This window comes from Lepisma saccharinum, chromosome 1, assembly GCF_977018435.1.
Source record: "Lepisma saccharinum chromosome 1, izLepSacc3.1, whole genome shotgun sequence".
NCBI lineage: Eukaryota > Metazoa > Arthropoda > Insecta > Zygentoma > Lepismatidae > Lepisma > Lepisma saccharinum.
The window spans coordinates 152,402,110-152,427,058 of record NC_139229.1 but is presented as its reverse complement, the minus strand read 5'-3'; the positions used below and the strand labels follow the sequence as shown (position 1 = coordinate 152,427,058).

At 38.9% G+C, this 24,949-nt stretch overlaps 1 protein-coding gene across 1 annotated transcript in view; it reads right to left on the bottom strand.

Moving 5' to 3' along the window:
• LOC145986551 (adipokinetic hormone/corazonin-related peptide receptor variant I-like) overlaps nucleotides 1–24,949 on the bottom strand; it is a 237,536-nt gene that overhangs the window by 47,784 nt on the left and 164,803 nt on the right. Inside the window, exons 2-3 of the mRNA XM_083120692.1 lie at nucleotides 8,048–8,196; nucleotides 5,614–5,719 (exon numbers count right to left, since the gene is read on the bottom strand). Of these exons, the coding sequence (XP_082976818.1) occupies nucleotides 5,614–5,719; nucleotides 8,048–8,196 (255 nt within the window). The remainder of the gene's footprint in view (nucleotides 1–5,613; nucleotides 5,720–8,047; nucleotides 8,197–24,949) is intronic.

Sequence of the window (24,949 nt, the reverse complement as noted above, 5' to 3'; positions counted from 1 at the left end):
TTTTCAACTTTGAGTTAGTTCCTGTATACTTTAAGAAGAATAAATCCTTGGGGTCCACGTTCAGTCACTCATGACCATGAGAAACTACGAAAGCCTTTCCACCCATCTGTCTGCGAAGTCATTGTCGAACTTTCTCCTCCATTAGTAAACTTTCTGGTGTGGTAAGCATGCACAGAGATATTGAATTTTCATTTGCTGGAGAATTAGGCCGGCAGAGGTCAAGAAACCCATCCTCCTAACTGGTACAATTGCCTACAGTAGGCGTCATCTTTAAAATAACAAAAATGGCGTTTTGAAGCTCACTTGATAAGTGTTGCAACCTTGAGGTAGTTTTGTAAATAACAGTTGATACCTCATGTAAATTTGAGTTGTATTGCCCTGCAATTTTATTGAACTTTTAAGTTTTTCATTCGACTCTTGTAATATTTTATTGGAAAAAGTGTAGAAATATATCCTACATCACAGATCAAACAGTTGCTAGAATAGGACAAGCAAGGCCAATCGTGACTGTCTTCCGTAACCTTAACAACAAGGATATTGGACAAATTAATTGACCCAGAATTATTATAGACGAATAATTGAACATCATTCTGTAAGTGTAGAATTTGTAAAATCACAACTCCCCACTAAAATTGAAGAGGCGGTTTGTTAGTACGCTACAAGAACAACACGATGTTGCAAATTAGAAAGATTAAGAGATAAAGTGAACAATAGAACAAAAGTGGCGTGAACTTTGTCAATGAATGGGCGTACATAGTCATTATCAAAGCTGGAGAGAACAATGAAATTAAGGTTCAACAATGCGGATCCAAGAAATAATTTAAAGACAAATTAGCCTCGAGTTTCCCTACAGATCTTTTGTCCTTACATCTTCCTATTACGATGGTATAATGAGAAGTACTTGAGTTAAGGATTTTGGAACTTCTCAGAAAACTTGTCAGGCGGAAATTTCCTCACCTAATTCTTGGAGACGCCCTACTTAAGAGCTAAGGATGTGGGATCAGATCGTCGTTAAATATTCAATTGGGCTGCGTCTACGATTGTGGTAATGAGGTAACGAATTAATTTACGCGTACTTTCCATTGAAATTCTGTTTCAAATACCAATATTGTTACTATTTGCAGTTCCATACCTTACATTGAAAATAATTACAACAGAGAACGGTGCTTTCCAAATCTATAATTTATTGAAATCACAATAAAAATTGTTCAGTGTTGAAATTACCTTGCTTTTCATTAAAATACAGCTTTAGACAATAACAGACGTTGGAATTTAACGTTTCTTGTGAATTTGTAATTAAAACTTCAGCTTAATAAGCGGAAAAAACATACATTTTCCTTTAACGTATCGGGCTTTTTAAATTGAATTTTCATCTTCAAGAGACAATAACAAGTGCTGCAATTTTAAATTCCCAAATTACCAACAAAAAAAATCGACATCGAAAGAAAAGACACACGTCCCATTCTAAAGTTTCGTAATTGGTTGGTTGATTTGGTTTATTTCATGTCGCTTTTTCTGTAATTTTTGGCTAATCGCAAAGATGACGATGAGTGATGATGTGATGAAATTGATGAAGGGACAAAGAACAACCTTGCCCAGGCCGAGATACTAACCCGGGACCCCTGGTGTCGTAGCGCAATAAGCTAACCACTCCATTACGGAGGCCGGCGTTTCGTAAATTGCAATGACAGCTTTAGACTCAAAACCTGTTTTTGTTTTAGCTCTATTTTAAAAAGAAATTTGTAACTTTAAAAGTCAATAATTTTAGTTTCAGCTGTAAATTTTCTAGTTATCAATGAAAATTGTATCTTACCTTTCTTAATTGATCAGGATTGCTTCTGTATGTACTTAGCCTTACACTTACTTTCTGAGTTACGTCGATATTCACGGACACTTTTTTCGTAACCTTTGAGGTCTTCAGCAGCTTATATTTGCCTCCGAGAGGAATGCCTTGTAGAACTTTACTCAGCTTTTTGAGTACCCCCTCCATGTTTCGAGAGGAATGATGCATTTTAAACAACAAAAAAATAAAACATATCTCAATTTAATGATTTCTGCTTTTAAATGCCATATACGTACATATTTCAACCGAAATAGCACATGTTTTAGAACACGTTTTCCTTATTTTCTGTTAAACTTCATCATTAGAAAACGGAAATGCATGTTTAAATGTAAAAAACACTACAACAAGGGACTATTCGAAAATATAAGTTTGAAATTTCAGTTTCATTGTAAATTAAAACTTAGCTATATAATATCATTCTGTTTTCAGTGCCATTTATCTCGGTGGAAATGTAGTCAGAATGTACTTCACAAGTACATTCCGCTCAGAGATTTTATGAATGGTCTACCTTTTTCTCTTCCCAAAACAAACAAGAATGGTAAAACACGAACACCACTAACTGCGAACGTTGATACTGTACAAAGGAGGTGTAATTAACATCGGAATGACAATGCTTCGAGAGACGCAAACAAAATTCCAATTTATCAGTCCCTGACAGGAAATTTAGCTCATTTGCAAGAACAATGATAAATTGCCACGAGTTTCAAAATGTCGCCACCACTGATTCCATCGGGATAGTAGTACTTGCGCTGTATGAAAGCCTTTTTATTGATATGTACAGTGCGTCCATTTCGATCTTCAGCCGAGAGATCGGGAGAAGCGTGGCGGGCGGCGTTGACGGAGATGCCGACATTTGCGGCCTGTAATACCCGCTTATTTTTATGGACATATGCAGACATTTATATAAATATTGCAGAACGAGCACTAACCTGTGTTATAATTCATCATCTGTAATTCATCCAAGTTCTGCCCTTATATACACAAAAAAATACGCTTTAGAAACGATGTTAAGAGCCACAGATAATAGAACATTTTAATCATAATTTTGACCAGTAACGTCCTGCTAAAGTTTATATCCTTGAAAGAGTTTTGTGGCGATGGGAATCGTTTGGAGGTTTCGAATGTGCAACACTGTATCAAGATTACGCTGCAGACGAAACCGTTAAAAGTCAATGGTTTTCGTGAGCTTCCTTGCAATCCGAAATCTCCGAGCTCGAGTTTTTTGTTCTTTCGCGACTAGATGAAGACAGAGCTGCGAATATAGTGGCGAGCAGATGTAAACCAAGAGCGTGTTAATTTCGTACTGTGCGCAAGAGTGTTATTCTTGGTTACTTGCAGTTACTTGTTTGTGTTATTGCAGTGTGTATGTGTTGTGTCAGTTAGACGATTGGAATGCCAGCCGCAAGGTTCACGTTAGAACAAAGATTTATTATGTATGACACGTACATGAAAACAGACTCGTGTCGAGACGTGTGTAGGCAATTTTTACAGAAATTCCCAGGCGTTTCAACTCCACATAGAGATACGATTAGACATCTTGTCCTTAAATTACGAGAAACTGGATCGTTAAATTTTAAAACACCTAAGCAAAAACGACGGATTCTAACCGAAGCAAAACTCGATGATATTGGTGCAGCGTTAGAACGTTCTCCAAACAAACCTCTACGGCGTGTTTCAAAAGAGGAGGGAGTGTCAAAATCATCGGCACATGCAATTGTTCATATTGGAACTTTCCCCGCCATGTTTGGGCACTCCAATAGCAACCCAAGAAGGTAAAATACCCGACCATCAGGCGACGTAACAAAAAAGCAGTAGTGAGCATGATGTTGATCAAGAAGCAGCACATCAGGCACTGTATGCTTTTTGCATATCAACTGAAGAAAATGCCTCTGAGGCTGCCACATGCAAGAAGTGGCCTCAGCGATTCCAGAAGGCAAATTGAAATATGAAAGATAAACAGCGTCCTGGACAACCAAAGAAAGTGGACGAAGAATCGGAGCAACTGTTGAACGAAAATCTAAAAATCAATGTAAGTGATTCACTGGAAGTGAAACTAGGCAGGTGATACTGCCGCATGATAACGCTAGGCCTCACAAGGCTAAATGATCTAAGGAGATGCTCTATTCACTGCAAATTAAAACTTATATAATAACATGCTGTTTTCAGTGCCACTTATCTCATGGCGGCTTTTGACCTTGACCTGGCCCCTTCAGACTACCATCTGTTCCTGTCCTTGAAGCACCTTCCTAGTGGATTCTCACTTCAGAAACTTTCAAGAGGTGGAAAATAGCATTGTCTAGTTTGTAGACGTCCACTGAGACACGGCGAAACGCGGCAACAGAACTTTTGTTGTCTGCTTCTATTGAAATCAAATGGTGTAATGCCCACTGCAGGGAAACGCACGGAACCGAAGCACGGAATTTGCGTGTCAAAAGTCTACAGGTTATCTTCAAGATTATCGTCCACTGAGACGCCGGAAAAACGCGTCTGTCGCGTTCTGTTGTCGCGTTTCTCCGCGTATCAGTGAGTGTTAAGCTTAAATAGGCGTAGTTCTATTGCAAATGAATTCACCAAATGCCCAAAATATAGCAAAAGCGTATAATGCAATGCAGATTAATTTGCCTCTTAAAATGTACGACTATTTTTCTTGAATAAGCATTTTGTTTCTTTGAAAGAGGTTGAGAATTAATTTGTACACCAAATATATGTGTGTGTGTGTGGAGTAGAGGGGCTTCAATCGCCTGTACAACACTGGCTTGACTCCAGGTGCCCACTGATGAGAGGCTGGTAAACTTCAGAGCTATTATTTAAGGACACTGACTGAAAACCTGCTGATATCACTCATGAATCGAACCCGAATATGCCACGTGGCAGTTAGACGTCATGTGATCTCGACAACTATGACCTTTTTGACAAGATTCAGAAGATCTTATATTTGAAACGATCATGGGTGTCGACCGCTGGAAATTCGTATTGTTTATTTCAAGTTGAAGAAAACAGAAAGTTTTCTATTTTTATAGTTAATAACAGAAATAAAGTTCAGTTAGTATTCGAACAGAATAACTAAAGTAAAAAAATGCGCTAGATCAAAAACGATGAGTGTGATTTGCAGGAATTAGGCTATGTTTTCATATTCTACCATTTTATCCAAAGAATAATGATGTTATGGTTTTCGAAATTTCAATATTAAAGTTTTCTGTCTGAGTTGACACAGATAAACTTTATGAGTCAAATTTTCGCATAATTTTAAATTTTCTCTTGAATGAGATGTAAAAATGTAAATAACAAAATGAAATAACATCGATTTTCTATGAACCAACTCTATGAAATGTAGAAAGAAAAACAGTTATGCTGGATCCACTCATCTGATGAAACTAGTAGAAAAGTCTTCCTAAGACTATAATAACATTGATAATAATAATTAATGTAATAGTACATTGTACGTACATATGGAATACGATGGATATATTTTTATTAGTAATAGTTATTATTGTGTAATAGTCATAACAGTTATTATTGTTATTATTTTTAGTATTCAAGTTCCATCAATGGCCTGACCCCCTTCCAAAATTTGTGGCGATGCCCATGACAACGACCATCCACAACACTTCCAAACGTGACAACACCAGGCATTTTCAATTCCATAAATCTTAGCTTATAGAAAACCTTGATAGGTTTCCTCCCAGGGATACATACATACATACATTATTGCTTCTATGAAAGACGCTTTGAAGCGAGCAGAAAACTCTTCTTGAGAGTGCATCGCTTACCTGAGGCGCGCTGCAAACAACAGACGTTGCCCAGGCAACCGATATCATCAGCTTCCCTCTCCGATCCACATCTCTGAGATTCATCGGCTTCAGCACAGCAAAGTACCTGAAAGACAGAGAAGGAACGGAATTACTCCCCAACCAAATCCTCACTTGCATTTCTTTACTCAAAAGCAATCATACTAGCGCAAAGAAAGGCTTTAAAAAGAGAACAACTTTCTAATAGTCTGGAGGAGAGTATTTTTGTGTATATATATCGTCCTGTTCTTGTACCTTATTACATTTGTACTTGGTACATAGTCTGAAGAAGACCCTGCTAGAAGGTTGAAACGTTACGTTTAGTTTATGTTTTATAATAAAATAAATTTCTGCCTTGGTCAGCATATTGAGTTCTTCATATCATGGAAACAAGGCTTAATGGTAGTATAAGAGAATAATAGATTGAAGAGAGGAAAAAGGAAGCCAGTCTGAGTAGCTGGTGGCATTGGAAAGGGCTTAAGCGCCAATGAATGCTTTCACTCTACGTGGGAGCTCAATGAACTATCTCATACAAAGGGCGGGAAACGAAGAGAGCAAATTGCTTCCTTTCTTGGAACTAAGAAAGCCAACTTACAAGGCTGAATGAAAATAGAAGACCTTACTTAGGCAGTGAACAAAAGAGTTTTATGTGCAGGCATTATAGTTTCATGTCACTAGTGAGCTAAGTCCTTTTTCCTTTCACTGACCATTCGTCTTGCCTATCTTATGACAGAAGTTATTACATAGGCAAATTCTACCACACAATAACTGTAGAAGGAAAAAAGAGGAGAGCTAATTTTTGCTGGAATATGTTTTATTTTCCATTCCCTCAACAAAAGTATCTAAATCTTTCGTGGTAACCATGCCACATTTTTGTAAGTGGAGACAAAATTAGGTATTTAGTTCGTACCAAGGGAAAAAAATCAAACAAAAACGTTCTACTCGACAAAATGAAGTTTTTTTTTGTTCTTGTAGATTCTGACAAATTCCCAACCGTTTCCAGCTTGTAATGAAAAGGATTTTGCTCTCAATCCCGAAAGTAAATCCCATGGCTATATTCGAACACGCGGTTACAGTATTTACATAGACCAATATAGCTAAGCGGATGTAAGTGATATTAAAAGAGGGTTAAAGCCAAGATGAAAGATTGAACTATATGAAGAGCAATTTTATTTGTTACGTACGTCCGTCTTCTAAAGTTGTTAGGTTTGGAATGGTATCTTTCTGTCACTTTTCAAGATAATTCCCATCTAAGTTGACATACACACCGTTGTCATATTTTTTTCCCAGTTAGCAAAGTTGTCTAAGAAGTTGTTTTCGGGGATGTGTTTTAGACAATGGAAAAATGGCACTTCGCGGAGTACTTTTGAATGCAAAATGTCTGCCTCGCAATGAATCCTTCTGGTTTGAAAACAGACAAAAATGGCTGGTGAGTAGGGTGGTTGGGAAACATTTCTATGTTCTTATCCTGTAAAAATATATATAAAAAATATGGTGTGTAAGACGGTGCATTATCCCAGTGGAAAAAGACTATTGGAAGAGGTTTGGCCGATGTTGCTGCACTATAGAAAGCAATATCTTATCTAAAAAATTGAGAAAGTACTACCATTTATTATATGTCCCTTTGGTACAAGATCAGCCGTAATTGGTCCCAATTTGTCTCAAAATATGGCACTAACTTTTGCAATGGAAGGGACCTGGCAAAATTCTTGGATGGATGAAAAGTGGAGTGTTTTCACTGTTTGGACTATCTTCTTGTTTCTGGATTGAAAAGGAAAATATAGGTTACATCCATTGGAATCATACATACCAATATTTTCCCACGACTTGCATAGTTTGTTGTTCGAAGACTACCGGGAAATTGTCCTTGGGAAAGCCTTTATCTGTTCATCCAGCTGTCAAGAGACACACCGTGAAGAACCTTGGATAACTTCAAGCATTCTTCGACAGTGCCATGAGAGAATATGATCAACAGTTAGCTTTCTGTCACCTATGACCAGGACTTCAACAAGAGTGATCTTTTCTGCAATGGTGGCGCAAATGGGGCGGGAGATCTTAATTTGATTGCTATCCGCCATTAAATTCACGAATCCACTTCCGAACAGTACAGTCAGCGAAGGCACTATCCCCAAAAACATCCGTCAACTGATAATATTGACGGCTTTCTCACCACGTGCAGACGAGAACCTTGATCACAGCAAGATGTCTCTCCACAGGTCAGTATCAAAAGCAGCGTTCTTTCACAGAACCACCCCGAAAGCTGGTTATAGTTAGAAGCTTGCCATTTTGTGCAGTTTCACCGTAAGGCCCAAAGTAATTCGCACATAAAGATGTATTTCAATAGTTTTTAAATGAGAGTAAAACGGTACGGACTTTTGGTATGCATCTCGTAGAGGAAAATAATGAACTTACTCACCTATCAGCACTAATACAGATGAGTATAAATCCGGAGAGGAATATCCCGAATATCCTGAGGAACATCATGACCCTGCACACCAGGTCCCCTGCCCACCAGGACACGGTGGCTGACCACGCGATCTCCAAGGGCATTGTGATGAAAGTCACCTGCAACATAAAACGAACTCATGATCATAAAGAAAGAGTGGTTAAAAGACATCTTATTTCGGCAGATAATAAACTAAACATGGTGAGGAAAAATTTCAGAAATTACTATTCCAATTTAAACTGTAGGCCTAGTCTAGATTAAGCTTACTGTACAAAAAGTTTCAGTTTAAAGATTTCATTTACATGAATCACACCATTGTAAGAACAATATATAATTTTGAGACAAGTAAAATGTTTGGAGAGGTGCGTTTTAAGTTCACTTCATGCTTAGACAAGCTAGTGGTGACTCGACCTAGAGTTTAAAGTTACATGCTAACATTGTATTTTTCCATCAGGTATCTTATCTGTGGACCCTTGATTACATTATGTTATCTGTGATAATCTGTTCACAGATTTCACTAGCACCTTCGGGGATCGAACACTGATCTCCTGCGTGATTCCTTATGCAAGTAACTATATTTAATGTTTAGAAGTTAAAGAGCTTGTTCAATACTGTTTTCGGAACTAACTTTGCCAGAAGCTTAAAACACGGTGATCAAATTGTCATTATACTTGGAAGAGAAGAGAATATCATCTTTAATGTTAACAAAGCAATGAATATATCCGAAACAGCAGGTTTTCAATATTTAACACAGTGCTTATAATCGACAGATTATTTTATAATTACCTAGTGTAATGAATTTCATCTCAGTTATGAAATTCGTTTAACCCATATTTGCAAGTACAATGTCACCGTATCCACAATTTTAATATTATATCTGATCAGCACTGAAATGCAAACCTCATTGACAACACGAATCTCTGGATTAAAATTAACACTGAATCTTCCCTCAAAATGAACAAATTGCCTCGAAGCTAGGTGATTGGATAAAACATATTAAAATAACATCATGTTTCCTCTTCATCGAGAGTTTATTTGTACTAATAACAAAAGTTACCTCAAACAAATAAACAATTGCAGAAAATCCATAAAATCAATAACAGTTTTATTAAATCCAACGAATCGTTTCCACCTATCACAAATATTCGTAGAATGCCTCTGAGTCACACAGCTGACGGGAACATGTCGAAATGTGCATGCAAATATATATTCAAATTTCATATATAAAATTTGAGACAACATACGAATCTTCAATTCAGGCGATTAGCACATGTAATGTATGTATTTCTATTGAAATTTCAGATATACACGATACCTTATCGGAATTTAATTACATTTCAGATATCATATAAAGTACTACATATGCGAGGATATATGGAATATTTCATTTTTACGGGGTTGCCAGTATTCGAGCCTGAAGACAAAATCCGAATTGAAGGTTATGCAAAATTAACGTTTTAAATGCCTATGCTAAAAAAAATATGACGTATTCAATAATTTAATTTCAGAAATCTTAACCAAAATAGTAACAAATTAGCCTCTGGCAGAATTAATTTTTAACTACAATATTGTAACAATAAGTGTTGTTTGATGCAATCGATGGACGTGGTTTGTCTTAGATTGAAGCAATAATCAGCGATAATCTCAGTATGATCAACGTGGAATATTAGGCTAGAGAAACGGAGTTTAAAGGGCCCGAAAGTATCAAGTTAAACTTTAAAAAAGAATCAAATTAGGTTCTGAAACCAACTCTTCAACTTCATTTTACACCATGTTAAAAAAGTTGTAATGAGAAACCTACAGATTATATCAGGTATTCCTACACCAATGTTTATTTCTTCAGATATTAAAAAAAAACAATGTACAATATTTCAGCAAAATATTGACAGTTATTTCACTCATTGTTATCATAAATAGCATTAAATTATGGGAATTTTTCCAAATTTTTCAAAGTTAAACTGAGCCTTTTATGTGTCAGAATCTTTCCAAAGACAGAAAAACTTTGCTCAACAGAAACTGAGGTAAAGAGCAGCAGCAATTGTATAATGTTAGTTTGCGTCACGAAATTTTGTCTCAGATCTTTTTTAGCAGGTCGTGAATACATCAAAGGGGCTTCTGAGGCGTCTACTACCCTATGCATGAGGGAAGGAGGCCGCCACGGTTCACTTATAATATTATGGATTGTTTCGCCAATTCTAGCTATTAATACATGGAGAACAAGAGTCCGTAAAAAATGTTAAATTATATTGAATGTCTTTTAAACTTAAACGATAAACATTTGTGCACACCACCATTCTAAGTCCTGTCAAATATTCCAATAGGTCTAATTTTGTATGAATAGTGTACACTGTGTACAAGATAGGCTCTTGCCTTAAATTCTTAGATCTACTAATAAAAAACGCATTCGGATGAATATGTCCGACACATCTCTTCAGCAATTCATCACCATCGATTAGCCTTTGATCCATCACAATTAAAAAAAAAGCGGATTCGCACATATTTTATTATATTTATTTCGGTTTTGCTACGTGGCGAAGTTAAGGCTATAATGCCATTTCTTTAAACCATCTACTTCGATATTATCTTACATATGATTACTAATAAAATAGAAAAGAATTGAAAAGAATGAAATTAATAAATGCACATTGGCATATGCTCACTGTTTCACACACATAAACAAAATGGCAGTACAGTTTATATTACACCCCCCCCACACACACACATATTCTCATCCATGCACAGACACACACCACGTGCAAGCAATCCATAATATTACGCTTAAACATAGTCCAAAACGGTATATATTAAAGATAATTCATCTTAAATATTACATTATTTCGTTCCTGTACCATACTTCCTTCTGCCATTCTCTGCACCTGATACATACAGTATGCGCCAAAATATACAGTACTGAAATGAAAAGATGAACAAAAGTATAAGACATGTTACAATATAGTGACTGGTCTATATGCAACCCAAATAACAATTGTGCCTATTGGGTTGCATAACTGTCAGGAAACCTAAGGTTAGGTTAGGGCATGTGGAGTGGACGATTGTCATTTGGGTTGCATATAGACCAGTCACCTCTTTCAAACTCGGTCCACCTTCACGACGGCTTCCGTATGAGCGGAAATAATGCTCAACTATGAATACTTTTTCCTCGAGAGACCCATTTCCAACAACAACTGCACAACACAACTTCCTTTTCACTACTGCGAACACGTGCAGCTGGAGCTATGCCCCGTCGACAAACGCAACCACGTGTTCGAGATGCGCGAGTTTCAGCACTGTATATTTTGGCGCATACCGTAGTTTGGAAGTCAAATATTTAATTTTCATTATTTAATAGATGTAATTTTAACAGTTTAACATGTTATCTTTCTCCAATGGAAGCCAAGCGTCTGCAGTCTCCACGATAGGCAATGGCCTGAATTTTCTTGGAATGCAAAGTTGTGAATTGCCTTATTATGATAATCTCTGGAGCAAGCTGCGTGTGAAAATCAACTGGAAGCAGCGTGGGAAGTTGACAACAGGGTCGCTCTTCCAGTTCGACAGTGCTCCAGTTCACACACCAGCAGTAGCCGTGGCCGCTATTCCGAGCTGTGAATCCAACATATTCTTTGGCGAAAGATGAAAACGGTTGTTTCTCGTTGCTATGCGGTGCGTGTCAATATAACTGAGCACACTCTTATCTCTCAACGTTTTTGCAGTCCGAACTTTGGTTCACAGCAATAAAGTACCGATATAGAATTTAGCAATAACCGATATTCTATCGATGTTATGATATATAACTTGCAAATGTTTATTGAAGAAGCTGAATGGTTCGCTTATCTCCTTAATTATTGTATGCAATCAAGCACTGCAACACGTGTTGTCTTGGAATCTATACAGGGTGCTCGGAAATTCCCCTTACGAACGCCTAATGCTAGTAGAGGGGACAATATTTGGAATAGGAACCTATATCCGGACACGTACCGTTTCAGTGCTACAATCATGACAATTTGTCGGATGTGCCTGTGTTGGTACGCAACCGGGTAGGCAGTACATAACTTCCGAAGATCACCTGATGACCTAAAGTGTAATCATTTATTACAACCATGTCAAATGAGGTGTTACGTAAGGTACAGAATTGAATGGTGTGTGACAGTACATAATACAAACAAATTTATTTGGTAACAATGTCAAGGGAACAACAAAGAAACGTACTACTCATTGATCACAATAACACTTGTGTCGACAGTGGAACGCAACAATTTGTTTCTGTCTTATGCACTGGATGTGTCGCATACGGCACTGCTCAACTACAACAGTGGCTCGATATGACGACTACCAACGTCGTTGCACACATTATACCGACGAATCATTTTCCAGTACACTCGCTCCATCACACCGGTGTCCCGTTAGTTTCTTGTGCAGCGACCAGAACTCGTGCCAGCAGTTCTTCCTCTGTCTCTACATGAGTCTCGTACACCATACTCTTCATACGACCCAACAAGAAATAGTCCAATGGCGTTAAATCCGGCGATCGTGGTGGTCACGCGGTTGAATCACCTCGGCCTATCCATCTTTGCCCGAATCTTCGGTTAAGATGTCTCCCAACGTCACGTGTAAAGTGAGGCGGTGCGCCATCGTGCTGAACCACAGTTCCTGACGGACGTTCAATGGCACAGCATCCAAGAACAGGGCCAATACTTCCTGTAGAAAGATCAAGTACGCGGTCCTGTTAGCCTGGCTGGATACCGCGGCAGGGTAGACGTCACGTGCCATCAGGTGATCTTCTGACGTCATGTACTGCCTACCAGGTTGCATACCAGCACAGGCACATCCAACACATTGTCATGGTTGTAGCACGGAAACGGAACGTTTCCGGACATAGGTTCCTATTCCAAATATTGTCTACTCAGTCCCCTCTACTAGCCCTAGGCGTTTGTAAGGGGAATTTCCGAGCACCCTGTATTTAAATTTACACAGGCAGGGTATATGATTTATTGACCTCTAAGATGGTACAATGTAATCAATGGGTCCCCGGCTTGATCCCCTGTACACGGGGATTGAATTAGTTTGTTTGAATTCTCTTAAGTAAACTTTGTGCACAGGTAGGCTAAACGGGACTGAACCTACAGTGGAATCCGAACCACTATGTTCCTCCACCAGGTATCGAACCCAGGACCCATTGATTGCAATGCGACGACGTTACCACTGCGCCATAGTGGAGGCATAGTGGCTCTGACTCCCTTAAAAACTGTAGGTCCAGTACCGATTAGCCTATCTCACCATAAGGTGGACTTGAAACAAATTTTGTATACAATTTGTATGTTTTATATTTTTGAAATAGCAACAAAATGACAGAATTTGTATAAAGATTTCACGCGGTAATTTTTCCGAAAGTTCCTGCACAAAGCGCCACTTGGGTTAACAATCTCTAATCAATGGCAGTATAAGCGGTTAAGTGACCGGAGCGTGGTGCTGATCACTTCACTTCCACTATGACTGAGATGGAGTGTGCATGTGAGTGGACTTGTCTCACACCAGATGTGTCTCATGAGACTGTCAACACACATGGGACAGATTAGATGTTACCTTTTACAGCACCATTCTTAACACCTGCTCATTTTTACTAACTTGTCTAATTTTCTCACAGATGAAATTACGAATGCCACTTTCACCTTCGCCCACACCTGTTACTGAAGTAGGTAACTATGTTTACATTTAAAACTTTCACCAGCTACTTTAGTCTACTATGAACTTCTTTCTCGGTCAGCCCCTTTTGCTGTAGACATTGGTTTGTAAAGAATCGATAAAAATTGCGATAAAGATAATACAGTGCTCCGATCCAGAGAAGTCGATGCAAACACTGAACGACGTTCAGTGTTTATTAGAATTATTAATCAATGTTTAAATGTTTCTTCAATCGGACCCGCGGACGAATTGATTGCTCATATAATTTATGTGCTATTCCTAGTTCTGTGTGGACAATTATTATATAAAAAATATTTTATTTAATTATTGCATTGCTAGCACACACTTTAAAGCCGTTATTCGCATTGAAAAGAGCACGAGTTCCTGCAGGTGCCGAGAGAGGTGCGGTATTCTCGTGGGCAACTTGTCAGCGCAGGAATGCATGTAGTTCCAAGAGTCTCTGTCTACGTACGCTGCAATCGGGTCATGGAAGGCTATATAAGACCGAGATCCGACTCGGAGAGGTAGAGTCGATGCTCGATTGTCGACCAGTGAGCAACCCTTCTGAGAAGTACAGAGGGATATAAAAAAAAAACTTGGGAAAGTGTCGCACAACATTCCAACCTAGCCTCTCCCAGCCTCTAGATGAGAACTCAGGCTTCCTGCTATCGGATCCCGGCTTCTAACTGTTCGGAGTGGCCAAATCCAGGTTCGATCCTGGCCATAGTAGTTATCGCAGGTACCCAGGACACCAACCTCAACACCAACCTACCTCCCGCCATGTGGATTACATGGGTGTTTGACTCGCTCCTAGTTACGGTTGGATGTAGCGGACACTTCTTTCTTAACTGTACCTGACAGCAGGAATTAAGTCGAGACCTTATTACCTCCCAATTTTCTGTATATTTCAGGTACAGTAACGTCCGTAAACAGTTGAGGCGAGCTTTTGTTTTAAGTCCACTTTATGCACAGATAGGCTAATCGGGATTGGATTTACAATTTAAAGTGGGATCCGAACCATTATGTGCCTCCACCGGGACTCCTTGATATAAGGCGACAACGTTACCACTACACCATCAGGGAGGCCTGTAAAGAGTGTATGTTGAGAATCTTAATGAAAGATACAGTATAACGTGTGGTAACATTTTGATTAGAAGGGTCTGTTAGTGAAGTTAACGTTAAAGTATTCATGAACTTAGACAAGGGCTAGTATCTTAGCTCAGCAGACCTTTAGTGCATGCAGGAGTCTCATTCTCCCAACATAATGAGTTAGGTCAGATTTGATCAATGTTGCAGCACATTGTTCGGAGCTAAGAGTGAGGAATGTCGTAATAACTTGTTTGTAGATGCTTATCTCATTACTCGAAACCGCAAAACTTCAACATTATGGCACAATTATTCCACAACTCACTTCAAGTTTCTTTTTTTTTAAAAAAAAGAAATTTTACAAATATCCCTTTCCATTAAAGTTATCGAATTCCAACATACTTGCCAAGGGACTCTGAGAAACCTCGACGTGTTCAAGGGCGGGGTTAGTTGTGAATTTCATATTGGCATACTCCACATTCCTGCTCCCTTCTTTTTCCTCTCCATATATCCTTTCGTGAATTTTTATTCGTAATTGCAATTCTTTCCTCGAACACGAGGATTATTTGCCATGCTGGTCCTTCTCCTCATCCTACACGGATGTAAACACAACTGATTTGAACTTTGTGGTAAGGAAGGTCACAAAACTCGGATGACTGATATCCTGATGATATGATCCATATTTTTATGTGACGTCAAAACTTTAAAATATGTCACTGATACGTATATTATACTTTTATGAAAGGACACGTAAATGTTGTGTTATTATATATAATATTGCACCCTGTTTGTAATGTATATCTTTTGTTTAATGTTTATTGTATTTTATGCTCTGTTATGAGTAGTTTAATGTATCTTCATGTTTGCGAGAGTGCACTATACGAATTTGTATTTCTAAAGATGTATAGATGTCAGTTTTGTTGATAGTATCCTTTTGTAGATAGTGAGTGATTCATCTGTACTTTAATCTTTGTTTTCGAAAATAGTATAAAAGCAAGGATATCGCGTAAGAAATATCACACTTTCGCCACGGATCGACGAAGCTTTTAAATTTAAAAAGAACTCCTCGGTGTTGTGCATACGTCTTGGTATGGTAGTTCGGGGCGCAAGCTAGGGCTATGTGATCATAGGTACGCCGATAGCCATGCATTGATGCTATGCATAATACTGCAACCATTCTACGTTAAATAATAAAGCCAGCCTAAGGATTAATTTGGGAATAAAAGGCTAAAGAGCAAATATTGGCTCAGTTATTATTACATATCTCTTGGTGTGGTAGTTCGGGGCGCAAGCTAGGTCTATGTGATCATAGGCATGCCGATAGCCACGCATTGAGTTTATGCGTTTTAATTGAGTCAATTCATCGACAAAGCGAAATCCTCGCCTTCGTCTGAAGTATATTCGCATTACAATTGCCATATATCAAGAATAAAACCTTTTAGTTTATCTACTGCAGCAATGTGGTTTTATTTCTCTGTGCTGTGAATATTGTATTTGCCTAACACTATCCCTGTACCTGAGGGGAGTCTGTGTACTTCACCGAGTCTCATCGTTCACCGCTGATTATTATTAAGTTATTATTAATAAATATAATAATACGTTTAATAGTATTATAATACAGTTCTCGAAGGTATCACTGATTTCAAATTGTCCTATATCCGTTCCGAATATCGAGATAATGTGGACATCCGAATAATGAAGATACCCGAATTAATCCGGATAACCGGATTGCTGTTTACTTTTTCAAGTTCTGTAAGTTTCTGAAATTAAGTAATTAGGTTCAAGAATATGCACAAATGACCCGCATTGAAAAATAAGCAAACAAAAGTAATAAATTCATATAAAGTATTTTGTCTGCTTCGATGTGATATCCCATCCTCCCTCGGACACACCCAACCAAGTCGATCGGTCCTCTCCCTCCGCTGAAGGAAGAGGTGTGGGTGGGGCGAGAAGAACGTTGTCAGGTCAAGTGATGAAGAACTTATGTGGCTTCAGCATTCTTTCCTCCACGTCCCAGGCAGCAGGTAACCAGTGCTACCGTATGGGGTGAATCATGCAGTGCACACCTTTGCTTCATTGTGTCCACTATTTGACACCTCTCATCTATTTTCGCTTGATTTAGCGACATTGAAACCTTCGTAAGGCATTAGCCTGAAAACGAACAAAGAAACAAGCTGAAATTTACATCTCGTCGCTCAGCGCTTAAGACTCTCGCCTCCAGCAATAAAGCAGCTTCCAAGAATGAGAAGCAGACACCGAGAAACGAAACTCGACAACCACCACCCGCTACTTAATTACTTAAGAAGGGATTACGCATGGCTTCGCTCTTGTTTGTATCTCCAGTTACTTTTAATGTTCGCATTATCCGAAGATAAGCCTTCCTGGAAATTCGAAACGAATTCAAACGGAACAACTTTGGAACAAGCGAAGAGGGTTCCAGGGTTCCAGTCACTTGGTAGAAGTTGAGAGAGTAGATGCACACTTAAATATCTTTAATTAGAACATGCATTATCGTAGAGAGTAAAAAAATGTTTCATTTTCTAGAAACATCCAATTTGTGGAATGCTTTAAATAGCAACCTGAGAAATTCACCTTTTATTTAGAGGAAACAAAGTACTTACTTCAAACTATATTTACATTTTAGCCTACTTGCCAACTTGTGGATTAAAGTCAAACCACGTAACGTTAAGTGTTTAAAATTATGGAAACGGTTAGGGTTGGGCAAAGCATTACCTTACCACATGGCGCTACAGCTCCTCATGGGCTTTGGCCTCCTCAACTATGTGCCTCCATCTATTCCTGTCCTCTGCAATCTCCCACCATCTTTTCACCTTCATGTGACGCAAATCTGCCAGGACACCATCTAGCCATTTTGTCATTGGTCTTCCTCTTCTTCTTGTTGAATAGATTTTTTCTTGCGTCACTTTCCTTTGCATTCTATCCTTTCCCATTCTCTGTACGTGACCCAGCCACCGCATTCTTTGTGATTTAATAAATCTCACAATATCCTTTTTCCGTAGTATATGGTTAATTTCTTCATTAGTTCTTATTCTCCAGAAATTATTTTCATTAACCGGTCCATATATTTTGCGTATCACCATCCTCTCAAATCTGCGCAATGCTTCCTCTTCTGTCTTATTCATTACCCATGTCTCTGAACCATATGTTATTATAGGTCTTATTAACGTTTTATATATGGTAATTTTGAGATTCTTGTTTGCTCTTTAATAATTGCATGTTTGCATAATATGCTCTATTTCCCATGTATATCCTTTCCTTTATCATGCTATCTTTTTTATTTTGTTCATTTATGATGAGCCCTAAGTATTGGAATGACCTGACTCTCAAATTCCTTCCCATTTATTTCTATTCTTTCCTCTCTATATTTGTCAGGGTTTTGGGTAACAAAAACTGTTCCCGTATCTAGGTAAATATCTAAAAATAGCGGAAATTTGTAATTTGATGGCCGTCGGGTACGTTAAGTATGTTCACTAAGAAGAAAAGCAAACAGCAAATGTTTCGGGTTACAACCTCTGGAACACCTCTCGCTTCTGTCTCATCTATCTCTGATGCTTGTTCTTCAACCTCTTCCCACCATGATATAACGCTTTAACGTTACCTACACGTACTACATCTGGTAAACAAAATTCTCCATGGACAGTTTCTCCAGTGGCAATGATGCAATTGAAGTAATTCCAAAATTTGGGGGATCCAACCCCCCTCCGTAAATCCTGTAGATATAGTCTTGCAGATTTTCAGAAAGTGGTTACCTCCTGGTTCCTATACTTGTATTTTCCTAAGAGTTATTTTTACTAGTATTCTATGTTATAAACCCTTTTTTGTTCATTTTCTGTGTGGTATTCCGTATTTGAAACACTTCTTTACGACTTCAATTTCTTTTGTTCCTGTTGTGTTTTTAAAGTAACTTAATGGTAGATACTCCAAGAAGCAAATGAAAGTGTAACATATGTTATTGAGAGCTGAATTTGCAAAAAGAAGGATTGGTGTTCCATATCTAGGTACTTTCCTTTACTAATGTGAGATGAAACTACGTAGGCAGGACAGAGTATACCTAATTTGAGCGGCTCGGGAGCAAAAGTTGACAAGCCACGCAAGTATGAAACCGAGAAAGACACAGGTGAAAGTTTGTCCATTACATTGTGGCTTATGGGTTACCCAGATGTTCCCACGTGTTTCTGACTATCAGCGGCTACTGAAGGAACTTATTCACTATCGTACATCAATTTTAGACTGTGCAGCAACTGGATCCAATGTTAACTCAATTTTGAACGGAGTGTGGATCGTCAAGTTTTATTTCCGAGCCGCTCATTTAATCTGTTTACGTACAGTGTGTTTTAAAGGTCCTGCAGTAATAGGTATGTTACAACGAAATATTGTTTGTTACACAGAGGAAATTTTAAAATTAATGTTTGATGTGGTTTGTTTCATTGCCAGATCTCCAGCTGGGCACCATTCACATCCAAACACACCTGCAATCTTAGTTTGAATCCGAGAATTGCATTCTGACGGTGCTCGTCCGGAATGTTGTGAAGCAAATCACGTGTCTTAAACTTCAAGTCGTCAACATCTGTTGGTTTCTGTTCGTACACCTGGGCGTTTACATGTCCCTACAGCCAGTCCTCTGCGGACAATTCACTCTCAGTTCCAACGATCTTCATTTAAGAGATTTTATTGGACTCCTTTGCACGCTCTCCTGCACTGCATCCACCACATCGTCACTCTTTGCCTCTCACTACGTGGCAAATCTGCTACGCTTCCCGTAGCCTTAAACGTTTCGTACCATCTCTGGATACTTGTCTCCGCTGGATATGTTTTTACAAACGTTGTTTGGAAGCTTCTCCGCACCAAAATACGAGTTTTTAACTTGGCAAGCCATAACACGCACTGAGATTTTCCTGCATCGACGCAATCTTGGAATCACGTGATCACCTGCACACACGTCATTCAGAAGTGTGGGCAGAACAAAATTTAGAATTTTCCTCTGTGTAAGGAAAAAAAAACAATATTCCGCTGTAACAAACCTATTACTTTTTTAAAGTTATAGCTTTCTAGATTCCTGCAGGACTTTTAAAACATGATGTATTTGTATGTATAGATGAAGACAAATAATGCCCTAACAGATCCAGAAATTAACGAGTTACGGGAACGGAACAATTCAGTATGTGAAAAATCAAAATGATGCACGTGGATAAAGTTAGCCCGGAACAAGTATCAGATCGCAAAAATACAATGAGAATTGCGTGAATGAGGCTGAGGACCAAAACGTTCATGAAAAGTGTGGAGTATTTCTCAGAAAAAAATATTCTCACTCACAATTTCGTTATTGTCAACCAGAAAGAAGCAAATTCGTAGAAAATAAAAAAAATACAAAGTATGCAGTTAATTTTTCACATGGCGCAATCGACAATCTCATTTCGTCTTCACGAACGACAAAAAAGTACACATCTGTCGAAGCGAATCTAGTGAATACAAAGCGAAATAGGAACTCCCACGACCACTTAAAAACGTTAATAATGCTGTGAATAGACTTTCAGATGTACAGACCGTGACTGATGTTATTTACTCCTCCAATCATGGCCGAATAAGCAGCTCGCCGGAATTAAAACCCTACCAGCGTTGAGTGCTGAAATCCCACGTCAAACTACGTCACACGAAACAGGCGGAATTTCCCGAAGGCACATATAGCGATAGCTTTGCAAGATGTTTCTTGACGGATATTGCATTGAAAACTTGATAGGGATGTGTAAATTAAATTGTATGCAGTGTGATATATTAAATGCATTGTGTTTTTATTTACAACTAAATACAGGGTGAGCATAAAGTCTTTCCCTGATTTCAAATATTTATTACTCAATAAGTGAGCTAGCTGGAGACAGGTATTTTTTATGTAAGGCAGAGGCATGTGTTTTCGAAATGCTATCCCAAACAACAAGTTTGTTGTTTTATTAAAAAAACATCAATATGCCCGCCATTTGTTGCACGGAGAATGTCTACACGATACTCAAGTTCTCTTCATGTGTTAGACCACATCTCAACATTGCGGTTTATGTGTTCATTGGTTACTTGAGTAATACGTTTCCAAGCCAATGGATTGGTTGGGATGGTTCAAGATCATGATCTCCACGTTTTCCTGATATTACACATCTAGACTTTTTTTATGTTCGGATTTACTAAGTACAGAGGGTTCAGTTCCAGATATTGAAACGTTGAAGGCTAGGATAACAGTTATATTAGCGGCGGTGACTGAGAAGATGTTATCAAAAACATGGAGAATAATTGAATATCGCTTAGACATTCTCTGTGCAACAAATCGCGCACATGTTGAACTTAACGAATAAACTTGTCATTTAAGGGATATTTCTAAAACGCAAAATGTTTTTGCCTAACATGAAAAATAATAATTTGAGTTTCGGTGCCATTTCTAAAAAAACACGTCTCTACCTAGCGTGCTTTTTGTGTAATAAATGTTTGAAATCAGGGAAGATAATACGCAATTGGTTTTATAAACTTAAAATTACGTGAAGTCATAATGTTAATCTAAAAAGTTCGAGGCTTTTCTACATATACGTATACATATATTGTTAAACTAGCTATTGGTAGCCCGGGGATATAACTGTAGAGACACTCGTTTTTTTGATACTTTTGATATTAATTAAAACACCTTGACCATGCGGACCCAAATGTGGACTAGAGGTAGACCCCTCTCACTTACCTAATACTTCTCTCTCCGGTCCTGGTACCTCCTCACTTCCAGCACGCCACTTACTACTCAACACCACCTTCTCCTCACGCTCCACCAACGCTACTCCCCCATCAGCCACGACTTCCTCCCGGCCAATGCCTTTCAGTTTCCATTACTCTGACATTGCCCGATCAGAAGTCGCACCTGCATTCCTACTTCAGATCTCCTTCTCTGTCCACACACACTCTGCTGCTTGCTGTCTTTTCTGGTATTATCAGCAATAAGAATGGAAATCATCCATTAAATGGAAAATTAATGTGATTTGCAACACTCGGAAAGGAAGCGGTGCTTTCAAATACGCTATAGGTCAAGTATGAAGAAATTTAAAAGTTTCATATACGTAATAGAAGACTCCCAGTGCAGCTGTTGAAATAATATACTTAACTTATACATTGCGAATCATGTTTATGCTCTTATAGTGTACCAAGACTTACTGCACAGTATCCATTTGCCTTTTTTCAGCTGACTGCACCATTGTTTCATTGTTTGCTTCTTTCGAAAGGGGTTCATCCATCTTAAACTACACCCTTCTGAGCGGATTCATTCGGACTTGTTGATTCATTCCCCACGACAAACAGTTGTTTATCCATCTATCAAACGAGAACATTAGTAAATTTTCAACAATTGGATGATGTTGATACAATTGTTTGCATTAGTGCTCAGACAGACGATTTCTTTCAGATAAGCTATACGAGTTGACGCTGTTTGTATAAGAGCATGGACGTAGGAATGTACAGGGTGAGTGAAAAGTCCCAGGACACCCTAATAAGTAGAAAACGGAAGGAAAAATGAAAGATCTGAAGTCGCAAGCAAAGAATGGGGCTGGGGGCAAACCTTTTGCGGTAGGTCAGGAATGTGACCGCTATCTTGGAGTCCGTAATCTTGGATCCAAGTCAAGATTTTTAAATAGAAAGGTGGTCATGCGGCATATCAAAATGCATTGAAATTTTCTCAGGAATTCATTTCCGTAAATACATTGGACCTATCTGGTGTGGTACAAAAGTTATGGTACAAAAAATTGGTCACAGCAAATGGTAAAAATGATGTTTTTTGTCTTTACTTGCAGGTAACTGGCAATGTAAGTGACGAAAGCAGAAAGGATTGAGGTGTTCATGATGTCTGGGGACGCAGCTGCCGTGTGTTAGCTGCAGAGTTCAACAATCTGCATCCAGAGAGACCGCCCATATCCCACAGTACCATCGCACCCCTGATAGCAAAATTCAAAGGAATCGGGACTATGAACAAGCCACGGAGCGGTCGTTCGAAAACTGCCACCGATGAGGAAACAAGAGTTCGCAACGCAGCACACAACGGTTATCAGCAGAATGTGGTATTAGCGAGAGGTACATCGTACGGATTCTTCATATCAATAAATGGCATCCGCACAAGGTCCAGATGCTGCAACACCTATCCAAAGATGACCCTGATCGACGTATTGAGTTCTGAACCTGGGCTTTGGACGAACTGCGACGGAATCCCCCATTTGCATGCAGCATTGTGTTCAGTGACGAGGCGAATTTCTATGTGAATGGTGAGGTGAATCGGCAGAACCACAGGTATTGGAGCGACAACAACCCCCACTGGATCGAAACATCCAAAGGCATGTCTGATAAGGTGATGGTGTGGTGTGGCATGTGGGGCACCCGTATTATCGGCCCAATATTCATCGACACTACCCTTAATGCTGAACAGCAGATTATGTTTCACTCCCTTGCAACTGAAGATGGCAGTCTCCCATCATATTTACAACATGACGGGGCTCCACCACATTACGGCACAATTGTTCGCGACTGACTAGATATTCAGCTTCCTCAGCATTTGATTGGTCGTAGGGGTGCTGTCGAGTGGTCACCGAGATCACCCGACCTGACACCACTCTATTTTTATCTCTGTAATCATGTAGAACAGCTTGTGTATGCGGTGACAATTCGTGAACGGCGTTATCATGAGCAACGCATCATGGAAGCCTGTCACACAAGTACCGCAGATACTCTCTTACAAGTGCATCACGACTGGATCAGGCGCCTGCGACTTTGTGTTTAGCATGAGGGTGGGCACATTGAACATTTGCTGTGACCAATGTTTGGTACCATAACTTTTGTACCACACCAGATAGGTCCAATGTCTTTACGGAAATTAATTCCTGAAAAAAATGCAATGCATTTTGATATGCCGCATGACCCCCTTTCAATTTGAAATTTTGACTTCGATCCATGATGGTGGACTCCAAGATGGCGGCCACATTCCTGACCTACCTCAAAAGATTCGCCCTCCCCCCATTTTTTGCTTGAGACCTCAGATCTTTCATTTTTCCTCCTGTTTTCGACTTATTAGGGTGTCCTGGGACTTTTGACTCACTCTGTATATATCTGCAAGTATAACAAGTAACATCCTAGTCCTACTTGTAAAATATCTACACGCCGTGAGCGCAATGAGAGTAATGAAAGAATTGTCAGTTTGACCCGATGACGTCCTCGGATATATGGTTTTGGGAAATGTCCTCGTTTGTCAGAATATATCGACTGTCAAAGAGAGGGATGGGGGTGGGGATTTTAATTAAATCAATTACCTACTGCATAAAAACAAACTTTTGCTCGATATTGGCCGAGATGTGCTTTGAATCAATTTAAAAATACCTGAATGGGAAATCACAAGCTGCAACCAGTGGTAGATATTCATAAAAAAAAGAAACGAGAGACCGAACTTTCGTAATAGCTTATAACCAACATGTACGTAAGCGAAAACAAAATTGAATCCTGTCGTAAATTGGTGAAATATTTGGAGATTAGCAGAGGAAAATTCAAATGTAAATTTCCATAACGCTCCCACATGCTTTTCGAAAGCAACACAACATATGAATATTTTGCATACAAAAATTGCACGCACGCACACACACACACACACACACACACACACACACACACACACACACACACACACACACTAAGGAAACATGGATTTAGGTCGCCTGAAACGAACGAAGTACATGTATGAAATTCCACTTTATCCATCGCTACGCTCATGTGGAATTTTATTGGCATGTACCTGCTCATGTGTGGAAATGCTAATGCCAGTACAGAAATGCGAATATAGTGAACGGAAATCTGCATAGCATCTGGAATATGCTAACCATGTACTAATGACGATTAGAAAACTCAATCACGCGCAAGAAGCTTTTTTACAATGCTTAATTAGAAAAAGAGAGACCACGAGAATCAAAAGGTTTGGTGAAATCCACGGGATTTCACGCTTTGGAAAGTGTCGTTTTGATGACGGGCGTGATTTATATTCTGACAGCGTTGAATTAACGTGTGGATCCAATCCAAGTTCATATTTGGAATCAT